Genomic DNA, 9802 nt, shown 5'->3' on the forward strand with positions numbered 1-9802 from the left:
AGACAGAAATGTGTTGTAATGTTTCTGCCTCAAGTTTTACATGTTTCAGCATGTTTGTGTAATGCTAAATGGTTTGAGGGTTTGTGTAAACTCCATCTTTATTTATTTGATAAACCTTCATTTCCATATGACAGACATTTTTCCACTTATACTTCATATTAAATTCTTGGGGAAAATTCCTTAAAAGGCACATTTTGAGCTGAAACACCAAGAGATGTGAGATGGAAATTACTTGCTTCATGTCTAACGTGATGTGGCTGTGTGTATTGTCTTGCAGTTATTCAGTCCCTCATTGCGCTGGTGAATGACCCCCAGCCAGAGCATCCCTTGAGGGCAGACCTAGCAGAAGAATACTCAAAGGACCGTAAAAAATTCTTGAAGAATGCTGAAGAGTTTACTAAGAAACATGGCGAAAAGCGGCCAATGGACTAATCACCTGATGAAGGTTTAGCCCTCCCTGTCTCTTTCTTCCCCTTGCCTCCTATTTCACCTGCCCACCAAGTACCCCCCATCCACACACACCCCTCACCAGCACTTTCCTCCCTCTTTTTTCCCATACTCGTCCTCCCTGCTATTCAGGAGCTGCCCCTCTGAAGCCAGGCAGCAGCAGCAGGCTCAGCCGCCCGCCCCATTTTGGACTCTCTGTGGATCAGACAGCTCCCTTCCCCTGTCCCCCTTCCTCCTCCTCCCTGGCTATAAATCTCCAGACCATTACTTTCTTCTCTTTTCTTAAAGTCAAAAATGATAAAAGAAAGCTAGGGGAACATGATGTTGGATAGAGTAATGTGTTCATTTTCTTTTGGTTTTCCCTCATATAAATAAGTGTTCAACAGATCTCACATAGACATGATTTGTTTTAAGGGTTATATTTTTTTGTTGAGCAGCAATGCTGGTTGATTACAGTTTTTCTTTTGCCACGTTAACAGTAATCTTTCCATGTGAAGAAAGCAGCATTAGAGAGAGAAGTTAATACTTGGAGGTTTATGCGGACTGAAATAATTTTCTTACTGACATCCACTGCTTTTAGAATTGCACTGGAACAATCCCTCACACATCTCCTTTCCAAGTTTGTAACCCACTGAGCAAACCAATCTACAGCTGGTGGTATATCAATTGAATGATGGCATTTCTTTCGTAATATTTTGAAAAAATCAAAAATGTATTTATCATAAGTAGGCTCCTTTTAGACAAACAAAGCATCACTATGCTCAGATCTATTTTGACAGCTAGAATTAGTTATAACAACTCCACAGTGTTATGTTCTGCATAACAGATCTCCATTGTGATGTTCTTTTAATTTTGAAGAGAAATCTTGACTTGCCAAATTTTAGAATTTTGTTTGGCGCTTTCGTTTATAAAATTAGTGAAGTTGGAAGAGCCTTTTTCTAAGACAATTGGACAGTGCAGTATTACCATCTACCTATCATATTAAACCTAGAGCCCTTTACTACATTTAAACACATTCCTGTGGCAGGTCAACTGCCAGCTTAAAGGGTGTGAAGTTGCCTGGGGGGTGGGGTGTTGATGGTGTCAGATACATTCACCTGAAATGAAGCTCAGCTCAAAACAAGCACCTTGAAGGCAGCCGGGAGAGGGCTGGCTGTCCAGGGATGTGTGAGGACATGGAAAGGGACTGGAGTGGCCAAAAAACACAATGTAACAGCTGTTTGATCTGTTCCCAATGTTTGTTTCATAATAAAGGTGGCTAATCATTTTGCCTCACTGTCTGCCTAGTAGTTAAGTGGATGGTTTGTGGGCTCAGCTTTTGATTACAAGACAAAAGGAGCTGATGAAATTAATCCAAATAAATGGATGTGAATTGATGTTTTATCCATTACCCAAGTATTACTCAAGTTGAAGTCCACAGATATGGTGACCATTTGATTACAAGCAGATGGATTATATTGCCTAATGAACATTTCAGTTGCTATGTAGTTGGACTATTAGGGTACAAGTTTCAGTGGAAACCTAACTTCAAACACAGAAAATGATTGAAGGCTTCCTGGTTTGTTAAATGTAGGCCGTAGGCATTAGGTTTTGGGGTTGTCCAATAGTGTTCCCATTCCAGAGTCTGCAGTGACCTCCCCCCATCTGATTCCCAATTCTAATTTACAGAAACAATAGTTTTAAAGTTTCATTGAATGCAACTGTGTTGTCCCAATGCCAGACTGTGTGACATAGCAGCATATTTCTTTGCTGTCAAGACAAGTTCAAATCTTATTGTGTTGATCATAAAACTCACTTTTACTTCATGAAATACATTTGAAAAATAAAATATCTGTTATGACTTAATTTAATTTCAAATCAGAACAGTTGTAAAGAGAAAAAAAAGTACTACCACCTTTTGTTCCACTTTTTAAAAAATTGATTAGTTTCCAATTTGCTAAACAGTGATGATATCCATAATTATAATGATTCAATAAAGCCAAACAGACGAGCACACAGGATGCCTTGAAGAGGAGTATTCTTAAAATATATGATTTAACAATGCAAACAAGTAATGGGTAAATGTGTATAGATTACAACAGTGTATGTATATTCTGGATATGCCAGTCTGGTCTTCATTGTTTAGTAGATAATGCTTGTCTAGAAAGTGTGGCTCTTGAAATTGTATTGTATTGACTTGTCTGCTTATCTGCTCGATCATTTTCATGATGTTATTGGTACTGGAAAGAGGATGCGTTCTGAAACAGTGCAGAACCTACTTCCATTTGCCAAACGACCGAATCATGGATAACTTGTACCACAATGTTAGTTGTCAGCTTGCTGAATTAAGCATGTGGTCCTCTACCTGTTTGTGTGCGTGACCACATAAAAGGGACAAAAATGACACAATTGCATACACAGAGAGGTGAAGAGCAATATATACCATAAGTGGGAAAAAAAGTATAATCCTGTCAAACTGGTGATTATATCATGGGGAATATAAATCCATAATATAGGCTAAAAGTAATACAGTTACTGCAGCCATAACCTGGAAGAAGACCTAGTAAAGTAGCCAACTGTGAGAATTCCTAAGTTAAGAGCCTCTTCAACATCACTGTTCATCAGCCCTACTCCTACATCTGCAATGGTTGCCATAGGTTAGTCCAGTTGACCTGATTCAATTCCATAGATCAGACTAATGCAGTATAATAGCAGTGCTGCAATGAATTGGCCTTCATGAGGACTATAATTAGGGCCAGAGCCTGAAGGTACTTCAGGCAAAGACCCTATTATGTTTTTTTATACTGGATCTGTTTGTGAAAGGTGTTGATGCAACTTTGTGGTTATTTTGGAGGACATGATGTGTGGTATTGTGGAACTGCACTGAGTTACACTTAATATTTTCAACCCCATGGACTTAGGTTTGATAGTAAAGAAACACCCATCAGTACAATTTAACACTACCACAAATTTAGGCCTCTGAAAATGAATGAACACATCCGAACTGAAGATTGTAATCCTCATTAAGAGAGGGTTGACCATACGGTTTAAGATTAACTCATAATTTGGCCAGTTAGCATACAGTGACATATGTGTCAAATGCTCATTCATCAAACAGACCACAATAAGACTCTATTTGTACCCTCAGATAGAACTTGTGCTATGCTTTAGTCCTCTGTTAACAGATATGTCAAGTTGGCATCGTGCTCAGGTTGACTTGAAGGCATTTGGAAAAGTAGAGGAAGCGGCTGTAGTGCAGAAGCAGGTGGAGAAAATGCAGCATGAAGAACAGGTACTTGTCTTCCTTGTACATCTGTATTGATACCTTTTCCTGCAATGCTCTCCATGTGTTCAATGCTTTGATGACTGCACTACTAAATGAAATTGGCAATGTCAAACTGAGGAACTGCTTTGAGTAATCAACTAAAATACTACACTGTTCTGTACAAAACTGAAATTGATAACAAAATTGTGAAATAAAATACTGAGCAGTGACAGCCTCTCACCCAGCTCTGCCAGCGGGGTGGTCAAAGATGATGTTTCAAACCTGCTGCATGAGAGGAAAATCCTCTTATCTCCAAATTGTGGCAATATTGAGAGTGTCTGCACAGGCTACCACAAAGCATAATGCCCAATCTAGGGTCACCCATAGCCCCGTGTGACACCTAAACCAGGACTTTAGGACACCAGAGGTAATTTCAGCTCTGACCTTGTTTTTAACCAGCACCACAATGAAAGTTTTTTTGTGGCCCTAGATATGGGTCAGAGTATGGGTTACCAAGAAGGCCTGGGCGACATAACCTAAGAATGAAAACCAATATTGCCCATATCATATGTGTCATAATAAATGTACTGCTGCCAGTTTTGTTAATGCTTGGAGGACTTAGTGGACCCAGATAGCAAGAGGCTAAGAGAGGGAAAGTTCAACAAAAAAAGATTTATTTCCAAAACTACAGCAAACAAGTGCAAACAAAAGATGACTTAGCAGGTAGAGAGTGGGAGGAGGCAGGAACTGAAGGCAGCAAGGCTCTGAGCCAGAAAAACACAAAAAAGTTAGAAAATATTTGCCAAAAAACAGCAAAGGTTATTGGGAAAAACACTGAGAACCTTGCTAACTGACTCCACTGAACAAGATGGAATTATCTGACACTGGAGTGATGTCTGACCTGGTTTATATGGAAAGGGTGATGAGTAGATTGAAGCCAAGTGTGCCTCACTTGCACTTCAGAGAAAACTATGTCAACCCCACCTCCACAACACTCCAGTACAAGTACACAGAAGGAGAAAACCAAAACAACCAGACTATAAAACAAAATCCAGACCATCACACATAACTTGTTCAAATCAGTGCTACATCACAGACTCCCTGAAGATCTTGGAGTCATGCATGGAGCCCACCACTTAGCATCAATCCTGGTAACCACCCATTCATGGTCAAATATCATCGACAAAAACACATGGAGTAGGAAAATTTCTGCAGGTAAAATTAATACCTACTGCAAAACTGTGCATGTAGAAGGACTCCATGGTGATGCACATATTCAGTTCTTACCTGTATGCCTATATACTTATTGATCCCTTCCATACATGCACGTTTAGTGTGTAGGCAATGAAGGCTTACAGGCCTATGACCAAACATTTATGTGTCCTTTACCTGAACACTGATGTAATCAGCCTTACTGTCGCTCGAACTGACAGAGATAGGAATGTAGGTGCAGTAAATGGCACAAATTTCTCCTGGGAAGCCCCTGGGAAAAGAGGGCTGCAATGTTTTTTTCCAGATATGTCACACATGTAAAATCACTATGAGTAACTGTCTAGGACATGGGTCTTCAACAGGGGATCTGTGCCCCCTAGGGAGACAGGCCAATATATCAGGAGAGGTAGGGAACAGGGGGAGCACTGCCAGAGCCCTACAAAATAACCTCCAGCAGGCAACTCGTGGTGTGAGGACCTCTAGCAGGCATCTGTGACAGTATGAAGATATTTTTGGGTTAGAAAAATACAGTTGAGTGTCAGTTGTCCTGCAGATTGATGTGTCCGTCTTCAGCCTATATTGGAGGTGAATTGCCACTATGAAGTGGACCGGAGGTCCTACATTCTCATCATCGGCTCTCTCTAAAAGACCCTTTTCACAGCCTGTTTGTAATTATCATGCTCCTGTTATATATCCTTGATCTATATAAATTGGACACTGAGGAAATGGGAGAGCAGACAATTCTGCAATTAGCTAGCAGCAGATGTCACAAGGCAAAGAGCATGCGGGCTTTGGGGAAATATGCTTCCTGTGCATCATTTTTTTATGTCAGACAAGCAAATAGATTACCTTTTTCTCCTCTCTGGGTGCAATACGGAGCTCCAGAAAGCCACTGGATGGATAACTGCCAGTAATGAATGCTTACAGTGGGATGTAGTAGTATGTAATTCAGAATCAGATGACTTTTTTTTTTTTAAATCCCTGTGGTGGGGCAATTCAGGGAGCAGAGAGCGGTACAATTGATTACACAACAACAACATACATTAGGTAAGGAAGTGCAGGGAAGTCTATACCTCCCAGGGTTAGCAGCAGTTGTCTTGTGAAGTGTGTGATGGAAGTAGTAGTGCCTTAGAGGTAGTAGTGTTGAAGAAGTAGTAGTGGACAATGGATAAGTAGTATAATTACATTAATGAATGAGAAGAATTGAGCATATATTGAGTATATATATAGTTGCAGCATATACAGGAAGCACAGGCGTACACTAGGCGTGTGGCAAGTGGCAATCTTTTGGGTGGTACTAGGGGTCGGAGTGCAGGGATTCAAAGAGTTTAGCAGGAGGACAGCCTGGGGGACAAAGGCGGATCTCCTTCGCTGGGTCCTGCAGGCCAGACACTGAGCCTGCAACCAGATGGCAACCTCTTGATCGCTGGGAAGAGCGTGTGGGAGGGGTCCTTCAGGATCTGGGCAGCCATGCCGCAGCCTGCTGCTCATACACAGCTGTCAGGGAGTGAATGGGAAGTCCAATTATTTTGGAACACACTTTGACGATACTATGTAGGCGGTTCTTCTCCTGCAAGTTGATGGAGTGGAACCAGCAGATCATTGAGATCATTGAGACCATTGAGAACGATAAGAATGTAATCTCAAATGTTTCCTATTAACAGCTGATGTAGAGATGTGTATGCTACTAGAACTCTGTGTGGCATTTATCTGGGCTCTAATTTGCAATTTCTGTGGCTCTTGACTTGGATGAGCATCCTCAGCAGCAGAGTTGACTCTTGGTCTTCCTTTCCTGAGGCAGTCCTCATGTGAGCCATTTCCCTCATAGAGCTTAATGGTTTTTGTGATTGCCTTTGGGGACACATTCAAAGTTTTTGCAATTTTCCGGACTGACTGACCCTCAGTTCTTAAAGTAATGATGGACGATTGTTTACTTAGCTGACTGGTTCCCGATAATATGAATTCTAACAGCCGTCAAATACTGCTGTCAGCTGTGCACCAACCTGACTTCTGCACAACACAACTGATGGTCCCAACCCCATTAAGATCGCAAGAAATTCCACAAATGAACCCTGACAAGGCAAACCTGTGAAGTGAAAACCATTTCAGGTGACGACATCATGAAGCTCATTGAGAGAAGGCCAAGTGTTTGCCGTGCTTACAACAAAGCAAAGGGTGGCTACTTTGAGGAGTCTAAAAGTAGAGAAGTCGCGCACATCCCATAAACAGGTGCTGGACTCAAAAGCAATATAGAAAGACAAAAAGAAAAAAGAAGAGTCCGCACACATTAGCTCCCTTTGGACATAAAGCCAAACACAGGACCAGAACAGTGTACTCAATTGTAACAGCAGATGTACACTACCAGTCAAATGTTTGGACACACCCTCTCATTCAATGTTTTTTCTTTATTTTTACCACTTTCTACATTGCACATACAAACTGAGGACATCAAATATATGAAGCAAGATATATGGAATTTAGTAACACAGAAAAACTGTTAAATAACAAAATGTGTTTCATGTATTAGATTCCTCAAAGTAAGACAAAAAGAAAAAAGAAGAGTCGACACACATCAGCTCCCTTTTGTGCAGATATTTTAGCACGTCACAACACAGCGACGTTTCGAGCATTGCCGCTCTTCTTCAGACTAAATCATGTATACAGGACGCCATCTACCGCGAGGGGTCACATGATCAGGGAAAAACTTTTCTATATTCACACCGTGACAAATAAATATATACATATGTACAATAATATATATAAATATATTTAAAACGTATCAAAAAACACAACAGAATTACAATCTCATATATACATAGAACTCTAAATTGAACCAGATGGAAAACACATCAGGCCAGCCGGCCGTCATAAATCTAGTTGAAAATAGAGGCGCCTCTTAATATTTTTATCAGTAGGATGGCTATTTTAACATGTTAAATCTAAGGATGTTTTAAATTATATGATAATTAAAAATGGTACATCCTTAGATAGGACCAAAGATAACCATCATACACATTGTATTGAAACAATACACAGGTAGAAATATACAGGCAGAATCACGCAGGCACATACATAAGAAGGTCAGAGGTACATGAAACACCACCTTCATAAACCACATGAAAAATATTTCGATGGCCACAAGACAATCAAAAAAATCAAAAAATTAAAAGATCATCACTCGAACACAGCAGAAAAAGGACCATGACCAGTATGTTATATAGTTTATAGCAATGGCTGAATGTTGAAGTCCTCATTAAGTCCTTTCGGTGCTAGAGTACCCAATGTGTATATCCAGTATAGTTCCCTCCTGAGGAGTAACGCGTCCACATTCCCACCTCTGCGAGGGGGTTTGATGGATTCAATCCCAATGTATTTTAATGAGGTGACCCTGTGACGGGCTTCTGTGAAGTGGACAGCGATTAGACTGGAAGGGTCCTGGTTGCGGATAGCGCACCTGTGTTCTGTGATTCTGGTTTTTAAAGGTCTTGTGGTTTTGCCAATGTAGGAGAGGCCGCAGGGACACTGAAGCATGTAAATGACATTTTTTGTTTTACAGGAGATGATGCTCTTGAGGGGAAATTTCCTCCCAGAATGAGGATGGTTGAATGAGTGCGTTTTGTATGTGGAATTACATTGTTGACAGTTCCCACATCTGTAGTTACCAGGTTTGATCTGAGTGAGGAAATGTGAGGCAGCAGGAGGTGGTCGGTCTGCTCTCACCAGAATGTTACGTAGGTTTGGAGCTCTTTTGAAGATGACTCGAGGGAGGTTGTTGAAACATCCTTCTAGTAAAGGGTCAGAGTTGAGGATGTACCAATGTTGTTTTATGGTTTTCTCAGTTTCCCTTCCCACAGGTGAGTACTGAATGCAACATGATATTTTAGTTTCAGATTTTTTTATTGTATTGAGGCATTCATTCTGTGAAGTCTTACGGAATCGTGGTTCAGCATTGGAAATCCAGTCCTCCTTGTACCTCCTCTGTCTGAAGCGGTCCTGTAGAAGAGCAGATTGCTCCTGAAAATCACCATCCTCACTACAAATCCGTCTGATTCGGTTGAACTGGGAGATGGGGAGACTCTTTTTCAGAGGGGTCGGTGGTATGACTCTCCATGAAGTAATGAGTTTTTATCTGTGCGTTTACGGTACAGATTGGTTTTTAAAGTGTCCCCATTCTTTTCAACCAAAATGTCAAGGAAGTTCATTTTTAGGGCATGCATCTCCAGTGAAAAGTTCAGATGTTTGTTTGCTGCATTCATATATTCATGAAATTGTCTTTAATAGTGTCTCTGTACCTGTCCAAATGAAAAAGATATCATTTAGATACCTTCTCCAATGAGATAGTGCTGTACATGTTTGGGTTACCCTCAATGATTGGAAGAAAGTCAGTGAGACTTGTTCTTACATTCTGTTTGGTGTATGGATTTCATTTTTACTCAAAACTAAAGCCAGCATAGATTCAGCACCCCTAAATAACCCTGGTTGGACATCTCAAAAAGCTGATATTAGCAAAAGAATAGTTTCCCTATTTGTACCCAAGCCCTCTGGGTATCCCAACTTTGACTGCCTCTCCAGGTCAGTGGTGGCTGCTGGTCTTTCAAGGAGGGGAAACTCATTTTTCCGGCCTACATCATAAATGTGTTTGTTTATTTATATGTAAATTCTACCATTCGTTCCTTTTCAGGAAAATGATCGGTGACCTTGTCATACTGTAATGGAGACCAGGGGTTCCATTACCTAAATGATTGATTGAATGTTGTATTTGTGTTGATACAAACAGTACATTGAATGATAGGCACACATGTTGGTGATGACGTTTATTGAAGTAACAAACATTTTCTGTGCCATGTGGAAGTTCCCAAGGGGGTGCCTGGGAAGCACAGGGGGTCTGGCCATCTTGCC

The 9802-nt window shown here is 40.8% G+C and overlaps 2 protein-coding genes across 2 annotated transcripts in view; one reads left to right on the top strand and one right to left on the bottom strand.

The window, feature by feature from the left end:
• Nucleotides 1–2358, top strand: part of ube2l3b (ubiquitin-conjugating enzyme E2L 3b) — a 20264-nt gene extending 17906 nt beyond the window's left edge. The window contains exon 4 of the mRNA XM_086207003.1: nt 278–2358. Within this exon, the coding sequence (XP_086063129.1) occupies nt 278–432 (155 nt within the window). The 3' untranslated portion in view covers nt 433–2358. The remainder of the gene's footprint in view (nt 1–277) is intronic.
• A 4941-nt stretch (nt 2359–7299) lies between these two features.
• On the bottom strand, nt 7300–9796 carry LOC147260410 (uncharacterized). The gene is made up of 2 exons (XM_086205233.1): nt 9684–9796; nt 7300–9008 (listed from the first exon to the last, which is right to left on the bottom strand). Exons 1-2 carry the CDS (start codon nt 9794–9796, stop codon nt 8126–8128), a joined length of 996 nt encoding a protein of 331 aa, XP_086061359.1. The 3' UTR covers nt 7300–8125.
• Between the last annotated feature and the right edge of the window lie 6 nt (nt 9797–9802).

This window comes from Aulostomus chinensis, chromosome 6, assembly GCF_037954235.1.
Source record: "Aulostomus chinensis isolate RoL2024-O1b breed Wild chromosome 6, RoL_Achi_v1.0, whole genome shotgun sequence".
Lineage (NCBI taxonomy): Eukaryota > Metazoa > Chordata > Actinopteri > Syngnathiformes > Aulostomidae > Aulostomus > Aulostomus chinensis.

Bases quoted from the DNA above. Each gene is read 5' to 3' on its own strand.
- LOC147260410 (XM_086205233.1), bottom strand. From the start codon at position 9,796: ATGGCCAGACCCCCTGTGCTTCCCAGGCACCCCCTTGGGAACTTCCAC. The intron at 9,009-9,683 runs GTACTGTTTGTA...TACTTCATGGAG, and splicing joins ATGTGTGCCTATCATTCAAT to AGTCATACCACCGACCCCTC.